This window comes from Alnus glutinosa, chromosome 9, assembly GCF_958979055.1.
Source record: "Alnus glutinosa chromosome 9, dhAlnGlut1.1, whole genome shotgun sequence".
Classification (NCBI taxonomy): domain Eukaryota; kingdom Viridiplantae; phylum Streptophyta; class Magnoliopsida; order Fagales; family Betulaceae; genus Alnus; species Alnus glutinosa.
Window position 1 is genome coordinate 6,477,313 of NC_084894.1, and position 22,812 is coordinate 6,500,124.

General features: G+C 35.8%; 3 protein-coding genes across 5 annotated transcripts; 2 read left to right on the forward strand and 1 right to left on the reverse strand.

The window, feature by feature from the left end:
- Positions 1 to 3,047: 3,047 nt before the first annotated feature.
- Positions 3,048 to 11,306, forward strand: LOC133877566 (heterogeneous nuclear ribonucleoprotein Q-like). Of its 3 annotated transcripts, XM_062315921.1 has the most exons (10): positions 3,048 to 3,277; positions 4,223 to 4,238; positions 4,882 to 5,364; positions 5,449 to 5,565; positions 5,809 to 5,949; positions 6,135 to 6,308; positions 6,997 to 7,204; positions 7,296 to 7,468; positions 9,387 to 9,472; positions 10,999 to 11,306. In XM_062315921.1, exons 3-10 carry the CDS (start codon positions 4,915 to 4,917, stop codon positions 11,162 to 11,164), a joined length of 1,515 nt encoding a protein of 504 aa, XP_062171905.1. In that variant the 5' UTR covers positions 3,048 to 3,277; positions 4,223 to 4,238; positions 4,882 to 4,914; the 3' UTR covers positions 11,165 to 11,306. The 3 variants fall into 3 exon arrangements, with proteins under 3 accessions (XP_062171905.1, XP_062171906.1, XP_062171907.1); XM_062315922.1 differs by lacking the exon at positions 4,223 to 4,238; XM_062315923.1 differs by lacking the exons at positions 3,048 to 3,277; positions 4,223 to 4,238 and having other exon boundaries at positions 4,288 to 5,364.
- A 1,561-nt stretch (positions 11,307 to 12,867) lies between these two features.
- On the reverse strand, positions 12,868 to 15,916 carry LOC133878093 (DNA polymerase II subunit B4). Its single transcript, XM_062316590.1, has 3 exons — positions 15,557 to 15,916; positions 15,249 to 15,367; positions 12,868 to 13,296 (listed from the first exon to the last, which is right to left on the reverse strand). The coding sequence occupies exons 1-3, from the start codon at positions 15,883 to 15,885 to the stop codon at positions 13,154 to 13,156; spliced, it is 591 nt and encodes a 196-aa protein (XP_062172574.1). The 5' UTR covers positions 15,886 to 15,916; the 3' UTR covers positions 12,868 to 13,153.
- A 1,882-nt stretch (positions 15,917 to 17,798) lies between these two features.
- On the forward strand, positions 17,799 to 20,368 carry LOC133877971 (probable calcium-binding protein CML48). The gene is made up of 5 exons (XM_062316438.1): positions 17,799 to 18,266; positions 18,703 to 18,749; positions 19,534 to 19,709; positions 19,825 to 19,843; positions 20,182 to 20,368. The coding sequence occupies exons 1-5, from the start codon at positions 18,008 to 18,010 to the stop codon at positions 20,290 to 20,292; spliced, it is 612 nt and encodes a 203-aa protein (XP_062172422.1). The 5' UTR covers positions 17,799 to 18,007; the 3' UTR covers positions 20,293 to 20,368.
- The last annotated feature ends 2,444 nt before the right edge of the window (positions 20,369 to 22,812 follow it).

Below are 22,812 nucleotides of genomic sequence, written 5' to 3' on the forward strand. Positions count from 1 at the left end.
TCTTTCTAGATGTATAAACCAAATAAGAATAAGGTATTTGTCAATGACCGGGATTTCCTACTTAAATTCCAAAGGATTTGGCTAGGGAATAAGAGGGGGCTGCAAATTCCGGAATGTCCAAATAGGTTGGCTCCACACCCCAAGCAATCCTGAGACTTACCCAGTCTCAGGCATCCCAAGACTCGTACTCTTCTCTCTGACTCTCTGACCGATTTCAGAGATCTAAATCTATTTGCCAAAGTACAATATGTTTTTTCTTTTTTGATAACCAAGTTAAACCGGTAGAGTAATATTCTCATTTCCACATTTCATATTGTGTTAGAGAATGCTATTCTTCACACTCATTTTATATTGGTTAATATAACCTATTTTAAGTGACTTTTAATGTCAGTCATTTTTAAAAAATAAAATAAAAATTACTTTAAATACATCACGCCAATCAATATGAATAAATATAATAAAGATAAATCGGTATCATTCTTTATCATTGTTATTATTATTGTTATGTAAAAGTGATTAGACACTAAAAACAACATTGCCAGCTCATTTGGTTGGCATCCACAGATCTACTAACGGACATACATTTCCAAAGAAGCTTAAAAAATCTATTTGTTCCATGATTAGGGGGTCAAGACACATATTTTTATTTAATTCTTTTAACAAAAATGAATAATGATACAAAGTTTGTTTTGTTTTGTTTTGATGTCAAACAACTTTATGAAGCAGTCTGAAGCTAGTGAATGGCCCCACGTACATTCCAAATTTTCCAAGCATACTTTTAAAAAAAAAAAATAATAAAAATAAAAAATAAAAAATTCTGTTAACTCTATGATTAGATAGAAAGGACATTCAAATTACAATTCCATCCAACGTTTTTATACGGAGTAGGCTGAGGCTATTGAATAGCCACTAGCCCCCACGTACATTCCAAATTTCCTAAGCATAAAAAAGTTGTATTAACTCTAGATTAGATAGAAAAGGCATACATCCAACGTTTTTATGTTTAATTTTTTTTTTTTTTTTTTTAATTGGGTTGGAGGATTTTCTTTTTCTTTTTAATTTAATCTATAATACTGGCATTTATTCAAAATATATATAATTTTCAAGTGTATTTTTTCTATTAAAAAATGTATAAGAATTACATTATTTTGGATAAATGTCAACTTAGTAGATCTGGTCCAAGAAATTATTGAATCTAATTTGGATAAACCTTTTTCTTTATAAAATCTGTTAGGTTAGAATCAAAGTCAATCGGTGTTAATAGAGCTCTGGCTATGTTTTGGAGCTTTACTATCGAAATATTTTTTTACGGGCTTTTTTGCCTTTTTTTTTAAGGTTTTTTTTTTTCTTTTTTTTGAATGATTTGCCTTCGGCCTCCTTCTTCTCCTTATTATTATTATTATTATTATTTGCGTTGCTTGCAGCGCTTTTACTTTTGTTAAATTTTTTCAATAAATTCTCACTTATTAAAAAAATAAAAATAAAAAACTGATATCACACCCTACTTCGTGACAATGTCATGTAAATTTTTTTTTTTAATTATTATTATTCAATGCGGGAAAATGAGGAAAGGGAAAAATTACAAGACAATAAAAAATAAAAGTGACAAAATCATCCTTAGAATAGTTAGAAATGTGTCAAATAAATTACCCGACCCACCAGATGAACTAGGGCCGCCAAATAAGGCAATTAAAGTACGCAAAGTTCCGTAAACAGAACAAATTATGGACTAGCAGGGGACGGACAACAGCATGAACTAGCTCGAGACCCTTCAACCCTATCCCAATCCCCAATGCAAGGATTCAAACAATGACATTATCCTCAAAATACCCTTCAACCATACTAAAACCTCTATAGGTTTAACAACACGGCTATCAGCAGTAGGCTGAGGGTAACAAAACATGATCGTCAGAAGTCGGTTGAGAGCGGAATAACACTGTTAAAAGAAGAAAAAGAGGTCAGCACAAAGACAAAGTCTCTAGCACATGAATAACCCAAATACAACCAAGGAAACAATTAGCTACAAAAAACATAGAGAATAGAAAAATACAGGGAAAAAAAAAGGCAAAAAATTCCACAAGGATAGTAACACTGGTGAAGGGCAAGGTGAAGGATGGCGACGAGGACACGGTTATAGGCTGGCGCGTTTAAACCACTAGTCAGCGTGTGAAGACCACAAGCTGACACTGGAGGTCGGGAGGGAGGGGGACCACCATAGGAAACGGACAACAACGGCGAGAGACAGCAGAAGAGAGGAGCCGAGGTGTCACACGCAACATAGGGTTGTCCATGCGTCGATGCGTGTTTATTGGACGGAGACATGGCTAGTGGTGGTGGAATGCAGAGAGGCCCAGGAATAAGGTAGAGTGGTGCGTTCGAGGGTGGACTTTCCTGAAGTTAACAAATTTGATTTTGAAAAACCAAATCCAAAAAATTCAAAAATGAGGCAGAAATGAGGCTGAGAGCAGCTGGAAGAGGTTGAAACCGGACAATTTGCGGTAGAGATGGTGCGGAGATGAACAACGATGGAAGAGGAGCCGATAAAGCTGCTAAAGCATGAAAACAAGAAAAAATGATGTAAAATGGAAAGAGAGAAGATGAGAAGGAGGAAGGGAAACAACGCCATACCTCTTCCCTCATAACAACCATACGAGGCGGAGGAGAGCCTCAAAAGGAGGTGGCCGACTTCTACTAAGAAAAACTTAATTGCCAATATTTTAAGAGGGGAAAAAAAATCAAACAATAAAACATAATAAGTAATTATTTAATAATTGATGTAATAAATGTCACGTAAAATATCACACCAGTTTATAATGACTTATAAGAAAAGGCGTATCACCCCTAAAAACACATGTTACTACAATTTTCAATGCTTAAAAAAATATTAGAAGTTATTGTAATTAAGTTAATGCTTATCGGCAAAAAGGAAACAAAGAAAATCTAGATTCTTGCTCAGTCATGAAATCCGAATTCCATCTCTACCCTCGCATCCGAATGTATTCTCTAAAGGCAGATGGTCATTTGGTAATATGAAATTAGAATCTGTGTAATTGGTAGAATCCCCTCCATCATAATTGGATATTTACAGAAACTTCGACTACTCTACTCTTTTCTTTAGTCTAGGGTTCCTAAACCCATAAAAGAAGCAGTGCAATAATTCTTCCATTTACAACGTCCCGACAATTGGATCGCGCATTTCAGTACGAATTTCGCTTTCACTTCGCTCTTCTAACTTTTACAGCGAAAAATTGTCTCCGCAGATAGCTTCTGCTTCTCGGTACTCTCTCTCTCTCTCTCTCTCTCTCTCTATCTATCTACAATTCTTACTCAAATGTGGTCTTCTAGAACAGCCTTGTAAAGTAAATTTCTTTTTACATTTGTTATTTATTTTTCGTATTTGTTTGATTTATGGGAATGTGATTGTCATGGTGGTATGATGTTTTTTCTGTGGTTTATTGAAAGTGAAGGCTAATTGTGCGTAGTTTCATTAGATATGCGTTGGGTTTTTGAGCATATCAACTAGGTTTGCCAAAGTTTGGACTCTTTTTTTTTTTTTTTTTTTTTGGTTTTGTTTGGTGTGTGTGTTTTTTTTTTTGAGGTGGGTGATGCAAAAACTTTGACCTCCTGTGAAGAGCTCCAGAAGTGATTGGTGTTGTAATTGTTTGATTCTGATTTCCGTGCTTTTGTCGGTGTTCCAAATATTGTAGTTTGTTTACTTTTTGGGTAGGTTGAATTCCTTTTCCAGTTCATTAGGAATTGAAAATAGAAGGATTTTTTTTTTTTAATAAGTAAAATTGAAGGAAAAATTGCCATGGTTATTATGTGCTCTTAATCTCTTCTTATACTGTTTCTTACAGGTAAAATTGCCATGGTTATTTTGTGCCAGGTCAATTTTTTCCTTTAATACAAATGCATAAGAAATCCACAAATGAAAATCAACTCGATTAACTTTTTTGTATGTGAAATAAATTCAACCACAGTGGAGGAAATAGACCTACCCTCGTCCGCCTATGTTGCAGCCCCCTAACAACACCCTTCTCCCCTGTAACATTTAAAGTAAGACCGATAGTCTAAATAATGGGTTAGTTACACATATCTTGGGGAATATTCCATGAAGGCTGTTTTTATTTTTATTTTTCACTGTATACTGGTTATGTTAAACATTTCTGTAATGTTCATCCCAAATACCTGATCTCAGATTTTTTGTGTAAATTTACTGCAGGAAGGTACACAAATCGGTATGTTTATTTGGAACTGATATTGTTTTCTGAGATTAGACAATTTTTGTGTCTTTCTTATCCTTTTTGTTTCAGCAGTCTCATTCCTTTTATATCTTAAGCAAAACCCTGGAAACTTCTTTAGATTTGTTGTGTCACCTTGGGTTACCATGAAGCGGTATAATTATTTCCGTATATAAATCTAGTATCCATAATTTATTTCCTTTACTTCTTATTTGCTGCTTCTCTGTTATTCTTAGATTCTATTGGGGTTCTATACACCCTCTGAATGAAGATAGTGAAAGGCTTTTTTTTCCTGTATGTTTTTCTACAGCAGTCTTATTCTGATTCAAGAAATTCAATATTTGATATTTTGCACCACCTTCACGATCCTTAAAAGTATCATTCAGAAATCTCTTTTACCGCTCTTTGTTAGTGCTGCTACTAATGTTATCTTTATCCCATTGGTAAAAGTCTTTCACATTGCAACCCCCTTTGAGTCTTATCTAGTCACATGTGTTCAGTTGAAATTCATACCCTTTTGACCAAAAACAATGGAGTTCATACTCTGCTATTCCTTATGGCCTTTCATTTTGTTTCCTCCTTTCGAATATATGTATACTTCTTCCCATGAATTCTTCTGGCCTCTGTGCCTTCTTCACAGTTGCCTGCAAGCTTGTTTCGTAAGATACGTAAGATGCCACGGACAAAGGCAACTGCATTATCTGCTGCTAAGCCAGTTGAACCTGCAAAGCCAAGTGAGCCTGAAAAGTCAGTAGAGTCTGAAGAGAAGGTTGACCTTGATGAAGACAATGATCCTGAGGAGGAGGAGATGGAGGAAGAGGTTGAGTATGAAGAAGTAGAGGAAGAAGAGGAAGTTGAAGAAATTGAAGAAGAGGTGGAAGAAGAAGAAGAGGAGGTGGAAGAAGTAGAAGAGGAGGATTCTGATAATGCCAATGGAGCTGATGCGCAGAAAAGCCTTGTTGGTGATGAGATAAAGTTTGAAGATGAGGATGAGAAGAACAAACATGCTGAACTTCTTACCCTTCCTCCGCATGGTTCTGAAGTATATATAGGTGGCATTCCCCATGATGCTTCAGACGAGGATTTGAGGGTATTTTGTGAATCTGTAGGAGAAGTTACAGAGGTTAGCTTCATTTCTATATATAAAGTAACCTTTAGTGTGCCGTTCTAAAGATTATTCCAGTAACATAATGTTCTGTGACAACAGGTTCGAATTATGAAAGGCAAAGATTCAGGTGAGAACAAGGGCTTTGCATTTGTGACCTTTAGAAGTGCAGAATTAGCTTCTAAAGCCATTGATGAGCTGAATAATACTGAATTTAAGGTAACATAAGTTCTTGTGCACCAATTTGTTGTTGCCTATTCTCCACATAACTGGAAGGAAAGTTATTGAATTTAACTTAAAATACAATAGATGGCTAAAAGATTAAGATAAGTCATTCTTAGACCTTTATTTGTGTTCTTTTAACATTTGCTTAGGGCTGTTTGCTATTATTTATGTACGCTGCAATTGTAAGATGCTTTTGTGTACACACTCTCTCTCTCTCTCTCTCTCTCTCTCTCCCAGGGTAAAAAAATAAAATGTTCAACATCTCAAGCAAAGCACCGTTTGTTCATCGGTAATGTTCCTAGAAGCTGGGGAGAGGGGGATCTAAGGAAAGTTGTCACAGATATTGGGCCTGGAGTTACTGCTGTGGATCTGGTTAAGGTCAGTGTGAACTAGTTATGCATCTTTATGATAGTTGTAATTGTCTTTATTTTCATTTTTGTTCTTTTTGTTTATTTTCTAAATTCTCAGTGCTAAAAAACTAATGTTTTACCACAGCTAGTGGTTTGGAACTTTATTTGGGTTACAAGTGTCTTGCACTCATTTTATTGAACTCTTGGTGACAGGACATAAAGAACACAAGCAATAACCGGGGCTTTGCTTTTGTTGACTACTATAACCATGTGTGTGCTGAGTATTCGAGGCAGAAGATGATGAACCCAAAATTTAAGCTAGGTGATAATGCTCCAACTGTGAGCTGGGCTGACCCCAAAAATGCTGATTCTTCTGCTGCTTCACAGGTCTTTTTTAGTTGTTTTGTTTTTCTTTTTTCTTTTTCTTTCTTTATAAACATTAATAGCTTCCTGTATTGTCCAAGTCTGAGGACCATCTATGGCAGTTTATGTAACAGGAATGTTAATGTCATTGTCAATGTTTTGATGTTTGTGAATGGCAAATGCTACAAAAGTTTCTTCTCTCTCTCTCTCTCTCTCTCTCTCTCTCTCTATTTTTTTTTTAATTTTTTTTTTTTATTTTACTTTTTGGGTTTTGGGTTTTGGATAATGTTCTACAAGTGGTGGCCATCTCAGTGTGCTGTAGGAAATGAAGATGTTATTGTTCATTAGAGCTGTAGGAGTTACATGCAATGACATTGTTGCTTTCTATAAATACACAGTTGGGAAAAGAACAAGGAATTGATGCCTGATAAATTAGACTAGTCAATCAACTGGTTATTTTCCCCTTGATGTTTTTGATAACCCTGATGATGAACTTGATGAGGTGACTCTAATGGGATCACATACATAGTATTGTATTACCAATGATTCGTGCCTGGTTCACATGATTTTCTTTGATTAGTTGTTCGAATACATCTGGCCTTATTCTCTTATCGTTTTAAACTAGTTTTATTGACCAAGTGGTTGTTATTGATTTTGTTGCAGTTTATTGTTAGGGCCTTGCTCTTGAAAAACTTAACCTTGTCTCATACAGGTGAAGGCTGTATATGTGAAGAATTTACCAAAGAATGTATCCCAAGACCAGTTAAAGAAGCTGTTTGAACATCATGGGAAAATTACAAAAGTGGTTCTGCCACCAGCAAAATCTGGACAAGAAAAAAGTAGAATTGGTTTTGTTCATTTTGCAGAGAGGTCAAGTGCTATGAAGGCACTAAAGAATACAGAAAAATACGAACTAGATGGTGATCATTGCTTTAGTTTCTTAGTGCGTGTTTCTTTTCTGAATACAATTAAATTAGTCACACCTGTTGCTTGGGATTGTTTTGATTTCAGGCCAAGTTTTGGAGTGTTCTCTTGCAAAACCACAGGCAGATCAAAAGTCTGGAGGGTCAAATTCACAGAAGTCAGGATTGCTTCCAAGTTATCCCCCTCGTGCAGGTTATGGTTTGGTCGGCAGTGCCTATGGTGCTCTTGGTGCAGGATATGGTGCTGCAGGTTTTGCACAGGTGAGTAATGTTTAAATGTGTTACTTCACTCATCTATGTGTTTTCGTTTTTATCAGATGAATATTTATGTAGATGATATCCTTCCTGCACCTTGTTCATGAGCTTTCATGCTTTAGCTTCTTTTGGGTTGTGGGGTTTCCTCTTTGCCTTTGAAGTATCTTGGTCTCTTGGTGGAGGCATCCTATAATGCTAAGTCTATTTGGGACGACATTATTGAAAATATAGAGTGTCGGTTGGCTAGTTGGAAAAGATGTGTTTGTCTAAGGGTGATAGGGTTACCCATATTAACAATACTCTTTCCAATTTGCCTACATATTTTATTCCCCTCTTTCCTCTCCCTAGTGGTGTTGCAAACTGTATTGAGAAGCTTCAATGTGATTTCTTATGGGGTGGGCTAGACGATGAGTACAAATATCACCTGGTAAGTTGGACCAAAGTTTGTTCTCCTGTCTTTGAGGGAGGGTTGGGGGTTCGAAATTTGTCGATGTTCTATCGCGCTCTGTTCGGAAAATGGCTATGGCACTAAGGGCATGAGAGAGAGGTCTTGTGGAGAGTTGTAGACTCTAAATTTGGCAGTTCGTGGCGTGGGTGGTGTTCCAATGAGTGTCTAGGGGCGTATGGGGTGGGGGGTTATGTAAGAATATTAGGAGAGGTTGGGGAAAGTTTTCAAGTCATACCGAATTTGAGGTGGGAGAGGGCTTCTATGTTATAGGTTCTGGCATGATCTGTGGTGTGGGGATATGACTCTATAGGAAGCCTTTCCAGTTTATATGGTATTATTGCTTGAGCGAATGATGCTTTTGTTGCTGCTCACTTGGAGCATTCTGGTGGATCCAATCAGTGGAACATAAGCTTCGTTAGAGCTGCTCGTGATTGGGAGGTGGATGTCTTGGCCTCATTCTTTAGGGTGTTGTATTCCGTCAGAGTGAGATGGGAAGATGAAGGCAAGCTTTGGTGGGTCCCTTTCAAAAGAGGGTTGTTCGATGTAAGATCCTTCTATAGTGTCTTGGGTTGTAATGTTGGGTTTCTTTTCCCTTAGAAGAGTGTTTGGCAGATTAAAGTTTCTATGAAAGTGGCATTTTTTGCTTGATCAGCGGCCTTAGAAAAGATCCTTACCATGGACAATCATAGGAAATGGCATATCATTGTGGTTGATAGTGTTATATGTGTAAAAGGAATGGGGAGTTTGTGGACATCTTCTATTCCATTGTGAGGTCGCCAGTGCCTTATGGAATGTTTTCTTCAGTCGATTTGGGTTATCTTGGGTTATGTCTAGACAAGTAGTCAACTTGTATGCTTGTTAGTGGATTGCCAATAGCACTCGGAGTTCTACTGTGTGGAAGATGGTGCATTCGTGTTTTTTGTGGTGTCTATGGAGGAAAATGAATAACAAAGTTTTGAGAACCGTGAGAGGACATTGAAGGAGATTAAGTATTTTTTCTTCAAAATTTTGTATTTTTGGACAATTACTTTGGTTTCTCATTTGGTGATTAGTTATCATGATTTTCTTGTTCTATTTTCTCCTTCTAGTGTTTTCTCTTGTATATTTCTTGTATACCCGGGGGCGTCTTATGATGAAGATTTGGGAAATGAAGAAACGAGAATAAGAGCGATGAGGGAACGGAGAGGGATCATCAAGGTGGATCCCTCTTTTTTATTCAAAGCACGTATTTGTAGTCTTTGTGATACCCTAGAACCAAGGGCATTCCAGAATCTTTTTCCAATGTATATTAGTCAATGCTTAAATATATATTTTGTTCATGAATTACTTAACATAAAAATTGAATAAATTGAGCTCATCTTATATATGCTTTGCTATAGAATGCCACCGCAACAAATTTCACTTATGTTGTTTACTTACATTTGTTAGTGATAATTTCTAGATTTGTGCTGATACTTAGATGTGCATATCTTGCAGCCCATGATGTATGGGAGGGCACCAGCTCCTCCTGGCTTGGCAATGATGCCAATGCTTCTGCCGGATGGACGGATTGGATATGTTCTGTAAGCACATTCATACATCTTTTGCTACAAACAGGCTTATTCAGATATTACATTGTTAATTATGCATCCACAAATGTTTTCTTCTAAATTCTTGCTCTCATGTCCAATTTTGACAGCCTTAGCTTCCATTGAGACTCACTGCTTAGGCTACTAATTAGATTTGTCTGCTTAGGCTATGATGGACCAACGGGTGCCTGGTTAATTGGATTTGGTTAACTAGCTAGTATTTAATTTAACTGTTCTTACACACATGCACACACACGATAGATCAGTTTGTTGGTTAGACGGTCAATGGCATTTACTTATATGAAATTTGGCATGCATGTTAAGAGCGAGATTGTTAAAATATAAATCCAATATCAACAGTTATCGGCTGTAGTGACATATATATACTTTTTTGGACAATAATCTGGAATTCAATAGTGGATGGATACCTATGTTTTTGGTCTGTGTAAAAGTCGATGTTATTAGCATTTGATTTCAAATGAGATGAACCATTAAGATTAAAAGAATGTATCAATAACTAAGGGCTGGTATTGTAGGGTTGCTACTTACACGTGCACTCAATTGATCTTGAACTTACGTTGTCACCCTTCATCCCATTCTTATTGGAGGGGAAAGTACCATTTGTGGCAGATCCCATTGGCGTCCTCATATGAAGAGTTACTCAAAGAGTCTTGTATGTAGATTTTGGCATCATAAATTAGAAATTTTAGAATAGGAAATTTTTCTTGGGTCTCTTGGACCCATAAACTCATGCTCTTTTAAGTTTCAACATCAATCCTTTTGCTTTTGCTATGATCTTCCTCTTGATGTCAAGTACTTGTAGGAAATTTTTCTTGGGTCTCTAGGACCCATAAACTAATGCTCTTTTGAGTTTCAACATCAATCCTTTTGCTTTTGCTATGATCTTCCTCTTGATGCCAAGTACTTGTATAGCAGCATGGTGAAGACCAACTGGACCAGTTGGCCAGTTGGTTCTTTCAGTTAATTACTACTTAGCTTGGACTGAAAGGCGTTTTTCTTGTGGCTCCGATGTTCTCCAGGATTATGTCTGTGCTAGTTTATTTCCTCATGGAAAATGCTAGGCCTTGTTTGGATTGGATCCTAGGAACAAAATGAAGGAAAGAAAAATAACATATTGCTAAAATTATTTTCTTTTTTAACATTTGGAATAACCTACTCTCCTTTCTACAATCCAAAAGGAGGCTAATTTTTCTAATGAACGTCCACTGTATATGATTAATGTGCTACGAAATAGAATGCAAAATAAGGTCTAACCACAGCTGTTTACGGCTTGGCCTCAATAAGGTCTACCCTTCACTTCCTTTGTCCTTTCAGTTCCTTATGGAATGCAAAATAGATGGTTCTTGGTATAAATAACACAAGTTATTCAATGTATTGACTGAATTACTCTGTAGATTCTTGCTATGGTAGATTTCAAGATGGGAAAAAGAAATGGAGAAATATTGATTGCTTTACATGACATCCTAATTCTTTGTGCCTTTTTCTTCTCATCTTTGCAGGCAACAACCAGGAGCAGGAGCACAGCCACATACCCCACCTTCACATCCAAGAAGTGGTGGCAGGGGTGGTAGTGGTGGTGGGAGTGGCAGCGGCAGCAAGAGTAGTAGCAGTTCTAGTAGGGGAAGACACAGCAATGATGGTGGGCGCAGGTATCGCCCGTATTAGTTGTCCCTCTCAAATACCAAAGTTCATACATCACAACGTGTCTGGACTAAATAATTGTTCTATATTTGAGTTTAACAGCGATTCTTGTACTTCACTCGGTCATTTTTACAAACATTACTAGTCAATCTTGTTAGCTGCTTTATCCTATTGTTGATTTTTTTTGGGTTCATCAGAGAAGGGCTGGAGTCTGTTTCGAAGGGTATATACAAAACGTCCAAAAATTAGAGGGACAAAAAAAAAAGGCCTTTTGATGTTCAAAGTGAAACAAAGAGCAAAAACTAGAGAATGCAGGAGGTTAAATCCAATGCTTTTAAATAGTACTGTTTATTAGAAAGTAATATTTAATTTCCACAACTTTGTCTGCCCGCTTAAAAGAAAAACAGACTAAGGGTTCGTTTGGTAACGCGTTTTAGCTAAGACACAAAATACTCGATTGTTTAAAAAAAAAAACATTTTTCAACCTAAAGCACTCTAAAAAGTTCATCGAACTATTTTTAATGTTTATAATTTCCATCTTGGAAAATAACTCTTTATGCATTTTGACTTTTATTCTCCAATTGTTTTAACATATAATGTTTTCATAAAAGTTTTCCTCATTTTTAGGTGTTTAGTTGAGACTAGAAAATTTGGTCAATTGAAATGGTTTTATCTGCTGCTTATAACTAAAGCACGTCTTAATCTCCTTGTTGAGGTGGTTGGGAGGGACGGTGGTGAGGATATAGACAGTTTGACGGCAACATTTTGGTTTCGGCAGATGGTGTCCCAAAGGTTGGTGGTGAGGCAGGTCGATTGGATGACGTTGTAGGGTTGTACACTGCTCCTAATGGGTGGATAACAACCCCAAACTGCCACCGAAACTGTCCCCAAACTGAAGGCAATTTTGAACAGCTGTCTGCCAGCCTATAAAGGCGGAAGCCGCCCGTATCTTCCCACATTTGACGGATAATTTCTTATATCCCGTCCGCGTAACCCGTTACAAGGCTTCGTAGATCTAAAAAGTAATCCATCAAAGCAAGCTAATAAGCTTCTTTCTTCCAATTTTATTGACCTATCAAAATTCATCGCAGAACAAACAAAAAAATGATACAAGATGCTAAAAAAAAAAAAAAAAAAAAAAAAAGAAAGAAAAGGAAAAGAAAACTTAGCAAACAAGATGAATACCGCCCCCAAGGAGGAGGCGGAGGGCCGTTTCCTCCCTGAACGAGGCTACTACAAATGCCAGTGCCACCCGTTTTTAATGGGAGGGGTGGCACACCTCCACCCCCTTAGTTATATAGGTGGGTAGGTCCAATTGCCTTCATTTTTTGTTTTTTATTTCTTTGCTTTAAGATTACAAGAGGAATTTTAGAAGTATTCTATTATAAACAAAAAAAAAAAAAAAAAAAAGGAGCAAAATAAGATCGATCTATTTGATATCGCTTCAAATCTCATGGACCTAACTGCTAAAATTAAAAAGCTGGAGAGCTAATTGAGAAAAGCTCAGTTACATAACCAAACAATATATAGTACATAATTCTTAATGACATTCATTCATGAGGGTAATTAGGATTAATACATCTATATAAAAACAAAAAAAATAAAAATAAATTGTCACACATGACCCAAAACAAAAATTTTATTTTCCTATATTAACTCGTTTTTCTCCTTGTTATTATTATTTTTATTCTTTTTTTAAAAAAAAGAATCGATAGAAGAAGCTCCAATTCTCACAAAAATTATATTTACAGTCTCGGACTTCACAAACATGACTCGAAACAACCCTTTTCCTTTTTTTTCTTTGAACCCTTTTTGTCCAGTTATATTTTCCAGTCATAGAGCTTTTACTTTGATAGTCCACTTGATTACTAAGATCAAGGCATGTTTGGTTATAAAAAAGAAGCTGATGAAATAGTTGATGCGGTCATACTAAAGCTAATAAGCTATTAACTACAAACATAGAAGTGCAATTTATCTTTGCCTCTCTGATAAGGTAAAATTCAGTGTTCTTGCTCAGTCATCACCAGAGCCATCCCGGTCTTCTTCTTCTTCCCTTTCACCACCGCCACCTGGTTGCTCTTCTTCCAGTTTCCTCTTTTTCACTTCTTTTACCTTCGCTGCTTTGGCCTTCTTTCCAGCATTATTCTGCCTAAAATCTATAAGGGAACCAAGAAGAAAGAAGAGAAGTTAGCCATTGTATGAAACCTTTCTAAAACAAAATCCAGCTACCAATAACTTTTCTGAAAACTTTCAAACTCTCTCTTAAGCATAATTTCTGGATATTGTCATTTTTCAATCATCTTTTATGTTAAAATGATCATTTAATGCAGATACAGTTGCTGGCATTCAAGATCTGTACACCAAGCATGAACAATAGTAATACACCTTAACTGCTTACAGATCATAAGAACAGAATTAGAGTTCATAAAATGGGCTTTATGTGAACAGATATATAAAGCAAGAATCCAAAATTTTGAAAACAGCTGGGCAACAAAGGATTTACTATGCAAACAGATTTTAGCAGGTATATTGATTGTCAGGACAAATGACATACATGCATATAATGGTGGGGTATCCTTGTGCGCAAATAGATACTACATTTACAACACTTGAATAACAGACTGAAATGGATAACCTGAAGAAAATTTTGAAAACAAGAGCAGCAAATCAAACAGAGAAGACCATACTGTTTTTTTTTAATAAGTATATAAACTGACTTTGTGGATATAAACTGGTCTTATTAAAAGAGAATACCATACTGTTTATATCCACAATAACTGCTGCTTCTTGCCATGCCTTATTATATCATCCAACGAGACCAAAGACATTTCTTGGAGTGATGTATTCGACATGAGAACGAAGCAGAAACCAAGACAATATTGAGCTGGTGAACAAGGAAGGTAGCATTAATAACTCCCTGCCTTGGACTTGCAACTCACAATCCTAAAAGAAAATTACTAGTTTGACAGTATCTCATGCTGTATTTACACATACAAACACAGACCGAGCTTAACTGAAAACTGAACAGTTCCAAAGAAATTCTGCAGAAACAATGCACTGAGAGCAATCCAAACTTGCTCTAAAGCCTTCATGGCTCAACCTACCTGCTTCCTCAAGCTGTTCTCCACTTTGTAAAGTGAAGTGCAGAAGAATTTACAAGGAACTCAAAATCACAATTCCCCTTCTAAAATCAGTAAGAAAAACCATTTTACTACAAGTTAGACCACAAATTTCTTGTTGAAATGCTTTTCTGTGCGAGAGCTGATTAGGAGATACTTGGGAGAGCAGCGATTGACATTTAGTCTCGAACCTAAATATTCCTTCATAACTCAATCTCCCATTACCCGCGAGAAGTTCCGATATATACTTTTCTGAACTCTGCACCCATACTTGACAGTGAGTAGCAATTATTTTGTTTTTTTTTTTGTTTTTTCCTTTAAGACCATAAATTCAATTCAAATCTCCCAAGCTTCTTCGCAGGCCTTGTTTATAACAAAATTGGGTGAAAGTTTGGACCATCTATAAATAGATAGAGGAATTGCCTAACACTTGCCCCTAGGACCGAAAGTGAATAGAAAATTTAGTACTGATCATATCCCCCATAGATAAAAATACATAAATAATAATAAAAATTACATCCAGCTCATTACAGAAACATGAAGAAACCATTACGAAATTCGACCAGAAAGCTGTAATATATCACACTTGATAACTTATCTCACCAAGGATTACACAACAAACACCTATCCACTTGAAATAGTAATAAAACCTTGTTAGGTGTCTTTATGTTGCACATGTTGAAAGAAGACAGATTCATAGAACATATTAAAGATGGGGGCTCATACTCTGAATGAACAAGAAAGTAACATGGGTCTCTAGGAAGCCCGGTGGTACGGTAAAAGTATATTGGAAATTTCAATGTACCAGGTTAGGGTTTTAACGTTGACCGTTTTCGACATAGCAAAATTAGTCGCTCGCTCTTGTGAACGTAGGCAAACTGTCGAACCACATAAATAAACCATTTTTCTCATTACTTTTCACTAAATCTCATAATCTCAACAATCCTAACAGAACATGAAAATATCAAAATATATAGAAATTTGCTAACCATCAAGGGAGGCTGTAAGAGGCTTAACAAACTCCGGAAACTCGATGTCTTCAAGCGCTTTCAATACATCATTGGCACTGATAGTCTGCCTCTTCGATTCCCTACATATGTCATTCGCCCTGCCTCACCAAACAACCAATGCATTATTAATTCACAAATCGATGGGTTCGAATTGACAAATTTTAGGCAAAACATTGCACGAAATGATCGAACCCTAAGAATCTCTTTTACACAAGCACGAATGATTTGAGCCAAATTCATACTTGAATTTTTGATTGTTAGGTGTGTGTGTGCGCGCGCGATCTTACGTGGCGGAGAGGTAGTGGATGAAGATGCGAGCGCTTTCGGAGAAGGCGAGGAGAGCGTCTTTGTGAATGGACATGTCGACGTCTGGGGAGCAGTGGGAGAGCTTATCCTTTACCACCCGGCGTACGATAGTCTTGGGCAGTTCCTCCGCCTCAGGCACCACTTTCTCCATCTCTCTCTCTCTCTCCTTTCGTTCTGCTATCTCTGTGCTCTGTGCGTGACTGACTGACTTTCTAGGGCGGGTTCTGGGTTTTGCTTTCCCGCCATCGGTATTCGGAAGACGTGTCAGTGCTCTCACACTGGTAGGCCTTGGGACGAGTTTAGCCCACATCGGAATCTTTTGGGTCTTCACGTGCTGGGCTTGGTAGATTTTGTTGGGATGTTTTGCATTTTTTTTTTTTTATTTATTTATTTATTTATTTTTTCAGCTTTTTTATTTTGTGAGTTGCTGTCTACTCCCGGCTCTTAGACGATTTGATCTTACCGTGGAGACTTAGGTTCGCTTTGATCTGTGCTTATTTTGCTTTTGCAACCGTCTTGTGCAGCCCCTTTAGAGAATCGAGTCATTTGTTTAACCCATTTCTTATTTTTTGTAATTATTTTCATACTATTTTAATTTGTTTTGGGTTTGTTGTTGAAAAGTTCACCCCATTTTCGTTTTTAGAATCATCTACTCATTCTATTCGGTTCAAGAGTAAGAAGTATCCTCTCATGTAATCCTTTGCTTATTCAATTAGAAACAAAAAAAAAAAAAAGAAGGGAAAAATACTAATCTTATTAATATTTCCTTAGATAATGTTCTACATGCCAAAGCTAAGATTTGGTGCAAGTTGTAAATAAATTGCAAACCCTTAATTTTCTACACAAAAGGTATTAAATTGAAGAGGGTAGATCTTTTGAACTAGGATCTTCTATACTTTCAAAGAAAATGTAGATTCTCAAATTATGCAATTTAAGCTGTTTTAGATATTGAAACGCTTAAAAAATGCTAGATATTAAAAATGTAATTTTAAATCACGAAATGTTTAATTCCTACGAAACTTGTGTGTGAATAGTAGAGTAATTTTATTAATCATCCCCAATCCCCCAAAAGCTTATGTGGCAGGATTTCTCCAACAAAAAATAATAATTTTTATGCACAAAATGCTATGGAAAACCACGCCACATAAGTTTTAGGAATATGAGGGAGGGATGGGGGCAATGTATAGCATTACTTGCAAATAGTATGACCTTGTGATACTTAGATCTTTATTGTTACATGTTATACCAAAAATTCCCTCCAATTCCATTATGACATAAATTTACGTTGTTCAAACCTCACAAATGTTGTAACGAACCAAGAAAAAATGCTAGTTATATCTGTGTTATCACCCAAAATGATTAATTAATTTGAAACTTTTTTAGAATTATTTATAAAGCTCAATTACATAGTAAATAATCAATGTAGAATTTATTAGCCATGAGCATCTCTTATAAATCACTAGATGACTCTAATACCATTTGTAATGACCCAAAGAAAAGCGCTAACCAGATCTACGCAATCACCTCAAAAGAACTAGTCAATTTGAAACTTCCTAGAATTCTTTATAAAGCTCAGTTTCACTTAGTAACTAAGTAATGCGAGACTTAATACTCATGACTATCTTTATAAATCACCTACTCTATATGAGCTATTTCTCAATTTCCCAATATGAGACATTGGTGTTACAAATATTTTCTTTAATTTTATGAATCATTCAAGCACTAAAAAGGTGCAAATATCAACACCAGTGCCTCCAACTAACCCAATATCCGATCTACCATTCTTACTAGAAAATCACTTGAGTCAGACAACATAAGCTATATGAGACAACATTTCTTTTGGGAGTTTTAGGAGGGCGTTCGGTTCACGGAATGACTATTATACTAAAAGAAAAGAATAATTATTCCTAAGACAAGAAGACAGTAAAATGGATTAGCTATTCATCCTAAATTTGGTGACAAATCTCACTAGAATTAAATCATACATTTGACTTCTAATTGAGTATAAAATTAAATTTAAGATTTTATTTTTATTTTATTTTTAAATAAACGCGTGCATACACGCATAGAAAAAAAAATTATATATATATATATTTCTTATTTAAGTAAGTTAGACACAAAAAAAAAAAAAAAAAAAAAAAAAAACGTGCCCCCTGGTTATGATTATCATTATAATATATATATATATTTCCTGCACTTTCATAACCTACGGCTAAAAGCGAAATCCCCACGCAATAAACCACCGACCGTGCAAGAGCTAGAGTATTCCAGAATTCAATTCAACACGATTGAACGGTGCTATACGTAACACTTGGCCGCCACTGCTAAAATACCGATTACCGAACCAGCAAACCTTAATGTCAGAAACCGACAAAGTAAAGACACCCATAAAATAACCATTTCCTTGTCCCTTCAAAATTTACTTCGCATCAATGTCGTTCTTCGACAGGTTCAAAACTCAGTCGCATGCTCCTTACGGGCAAGTCGGGTCATATGGGCAGTCCGAGTTTCCACCGGGGACGCACCCGGATGTGATACGGAGCTTTCAGATGGTGGATAGGGATAGGAGCGGTTTTATTGACGAGAATGAGTTGCAGCAAGCTCTTTCTTCCACGTACCAGAGGTTTTGTCTCAGGACTATCCGCCTCCTCATGTTTCTCTTCAAGAATCCCCGTGACCCACTAAGAATTGGTGGGTTTTTCTTCACTTTCGTTGTTGTTTCAATTGTCTTGGACATGATTAGAAATTATAGAGAATGAAAGGACTAATTTTTTGCAGCTTTTGATGATTATCTTCATTTCTTTTGCTGGGTTTTGTTTTCAACACTGATCTTGGTATGAGCATAAATTAATCATGTTTGTTTGATTTCTTTTTGAATTATATGGCAATTGAAAAACTAAGGTGAAGTTCGTATGAACTAAATATAAATCTAACTCTACATATTTCGCACGTGTAAAAGTGTTTTTGTCTTGTACTTGCTTGGCTTTATCAAATTGGATTTCCCTTTGGTTTTCTTTGACCAGCTAAAAGTGGCTGTCTGCTTTTCCATTCTGTTCGCTTTTAAATTACCTTCAATTTGTTGGAACCGTTGCAATTTTGTGATGTGGGGGCACATATGCTGTTACAGGGCCCAAAGAATTTGCTGCATTATGGAGTTGTCTTGGTCAATGGCGGGTGAGTAATCTTAACATCTTATTTATATAGCAGTTTCAGACAAATTTATATTGCACTTTTAGCCATCTCTCTTTTCCTGCTTGCTTTTTGACAATGCTAAAAGATGTGGAAAGCAAATCAATTTCTTTACACTTAATGTTTTGGGAATGGATTCTCCCAGCTCATGTAATGGATTGCTACAATAATATAGCATAAATAGTTGGTACTAGATTATAATAATTCACCTATAAAATAATAAAAGTTGGTCATCTATAAGATGTGGACAGTCAAGCAAATCAATTTCGTAATGTGATATGGAGAATCCATAAAAGTAACGAAATTGATTTGCTTGACTGTCCACATCTTATAGATGACCACTACACATTCTTGAAATTTTCTTTGCATTGAGCATCTAATTGGCTTGTTCCAGGGGGATTATTATCATGAGCTTATGCTATATTACTGTGGTAATGCATCACATTACTAGATTCACCATCCAGCTAATGTGATGCATTACTACAGTAATATAGCATAAGCTCATGATAATAATACCCCTGGAACAAGCCAATTAGATGCTCAATGCAAAGAAAATTTCAAGAATGTGTAGTGAATCAACAGAACAGTAGTAATTAAGAAACACCCTGATGAGAAATTGAGTATGGCGCTGCCGATTAAGTAGCCAGAATGCATTGTCAAACCAATTGCTTTTGACTGTTTACTTCAAGTGTTTCTGATCTTATGAAATTCAACACGTCTATCGTTACTCGGTGCTTGTTGAATTTAATTGATGTACTCGCTGTGGCAGGCCATATTTGAGAGATATGATAAAGATAGGAGTGGCAAAATTGACTTGTTTGAGCTGAGGGATGCTCTCTATGGTATTGGCTTCGCTGTCCCGGCTTCTGTTCTCCAAATTCTGATTTCCAAGTATGACAATGGAAGTGGAGGGAAGGTGGAACTTAATTTTGACTGCTTTGTTGAGTAAGGCTTCTAACTAGGATGCTGTATCTCATGCATTATTATCATTTTTGTGATTATTTTGTGTTGAATTTGCTATTTGCTTGTATTTCTGATGATATGTTTGTTGGATGTGCAGATGTGGGATGATTGTGAAGGTGAGACTGTAAACTCCTTTTGAGGCCTAAACTCTTTTGCTACTCTTTATCTCTTCACTTCCTCATGTTACTTTTCCTTTCAAATTGAATTTATTGGAAGAAATACAATCTAAACTAGAAGTGCTCAACATTGTTGGATGATTATAGGATTAAAATATACCATCTAGTATTACTCTTCTCAATATATTCTGAACTCGATCACCAAAAAAGTAATTTTCTTTCTGTCATTAATTACATATCAATCTTGTACCAATCAGTCGGCAACATCACATTCATGCTTCTTCCTCAATATTTCATGTTAATCCATCTTATGTGTGCTTATGTACCCGTGATTTCAGGGCTTGACGGAAAAATTTAAAGAGAAGGATACAAAGTTTACTGGTTCAGCAACGCTTTCTTATGACACATTCATGACTATGGTCATTCCTTTTCTTGTAACTTATGATTGATTTGATGTGAATTTATTATTTGATTTAGGTGAGAACTTATAAATTAAAAATTAGTTTTGATGAGCGTTTCTATGTACATTGATCTCTTTTTAATTTAATTTAATTTTTTTTTTTTTTGAGAAGCCAATTTAAAGAAAGTCAAACACAGCCAAACAATGGGAAAAAAAAAAAAAAAATTCCGTAGAATTGGTGGGCTGAGCATCCACAGAAAAGTTTGGAGACGGCCTATTTTGAGGAATAGTGAGCATACAATTTTACGCTTTAGTTGACTTTTCAAAAAAAAAAAAAGCATAAAGAGTAGCAATAGAGTAAATGACGCTAGGATGAAAACTTGTGAATCTCCTCAAAGTTAGTATTCTTAGCAGTTTCACTAAAATAACTAAAAAACATTAAAAAATACACCACAGCAGCCTCACTCCTATAATCAAAAAGTTTTGGTAAGTGATTAGTATTCACTAACAATAAAGTGGGCATTGTTCACTCACCAAATCAATAAAATATTATTAAATTTTTTTTTTTATTTTCCATTTTTTTTGTTTAAAAAAATTCTTTCTCATGCATCCCACACAACCTTCCTTTTGAAAAATATTATTTAAATGAAATAGTGATAGTTGATAGCTAAAATGGTGAGGTCGCTGGGAGTGCTTTAAAAAAATGGATGGCTAAAATAGAAAAGAAAATGATTTTTTGCTATTTTGGTTAATAAAATTTAATGAGGCTACTAAGAATGCTTTAAACTTTTGCAAGCGGAGAGAAGAAGCCAGTAATGGTTACTAAAAGCGTTGTTAAAGCCTCACCAGTGTTGAGGTCACTGGGGACTATATTGAGAAGAAACCACAAATTAAGCTTGTACAAGTTGTTATAGTTAGCGATTATTGACTTTAACCACTAATTGCAATCGCTTAAGGCAGTTATTGGATTTTAACAACTGCAATAGCTCCGCTTAAGCGATTAACAGTTATTAAAACATATAACCGGCTGTTGATAATCACTCTTGATATTTGGGCTTATTAGTGGTGTTTTTGGACATTGGTTGGGCCTCTCTTTTGAACTAATTTCAAATCATTTAATTTTTTTTTTTTTTTTAAAAAAAAAACAATAATAACGTTGCGCATTACTGCATGTCTGCATTATATATATATATATATATATATATATATATAAAGAAGGCATAAAAATATTGAAGGAATATGAGCATATCCATATACAAAGAAAACTAGAACGAAAGGTAAAAAAAGTATGTATATCCATAAACGAAAACTAAAACAAAAATTGAAAGCATTTTTATGTTATGTTTTTTTATATTAAATATATAATATAAATATTTATAGTATTTATATATAAATGTAGATAGTTAGTGGCTATTAATCACCTGTTCTTACTCCTAACATTGTTTAACGGTCTTGATCTAAACGATTAGCGGCTACGAAGGTAGCAATTATAATCTCCCTGTTTGTACATGCCTATGGCACAAACGTCAATATTAAATTGAATTTGAAGGCGTTTGAAGGAAGGGGGATCCATTTGTGAGCATAGGGGGAACAGGTCTTAGACTTTCAAATTGCATGATGTTCCAAGGAGATCTCTATAATGTTCTGGCTAGGGAGATAGCTTTTGGGGTTGAACCTTTTTTATGGGCTTTGTTGCGATTAAGCCATAGCATATCACAAGCCACAGAGGCAAAAACTTGAAAAATGTGAACCTTTTGTATGGGGATTTTGAGGAGCTTCTCTGGAGCCGGAATTAAGGAGATTCATTCCATCAGGTTGGAAATCCCTAGAGCCACAACTCACAAGGATTCTCTCCATACCAAACATGCAAATATTTGAGTAAGAGACAACTGTTTCACAAGCCACATTAAATGCGGTTATTATTTGTTACGCATATTAGATATCGACTCTATTTTAGTCTTTTAGATATTTATTAAGGCTTATTTTAAACGATTTTGAAAATAATTTAGATTAATTTTTAGTATTTTAGGCTTGTTTTAATTTTTTTTAAGCCATAATAATTTAAAAATATATTGAATTCACATTACTTTTCCATTTTCGTCCAAGTTTTACATGAGAAAACAATATAACCAATCAAATAAATGTAAATATAACATATACTTAATACAAAATGACTTTGTTTTTGTAAATTTATTATATATAAAAAGTATGCAAATGCAATTAATAAACAACATCCGCATATGATGATAGTGATTTTGCTAATCGCATACACATCCGCATGTGCGGATAGCAGATGTGAGTGGTTAATATCGGCTCGCATATACACCTTTAATTATACCTTTCCAAAGTTAGGAGAAGCAAAGGAGAGAGAACCAGGGAAACGGGAGATAGAGAGAAGGGCAGATTGGGAAAAGAGGAAACATGGCGGAAGTTAGGGGCTACTTGGCACTGTTGGTGGCCGCCAGCCGTCCACGGCAGTCGTTTGTGGCTGTCGTTCAGTGGGAGTGGCCATGAGGGAGATGGAGGAAAATGGGAGAGGTAGGGAGGAAAAAGAGGGGCAATGTGCTGC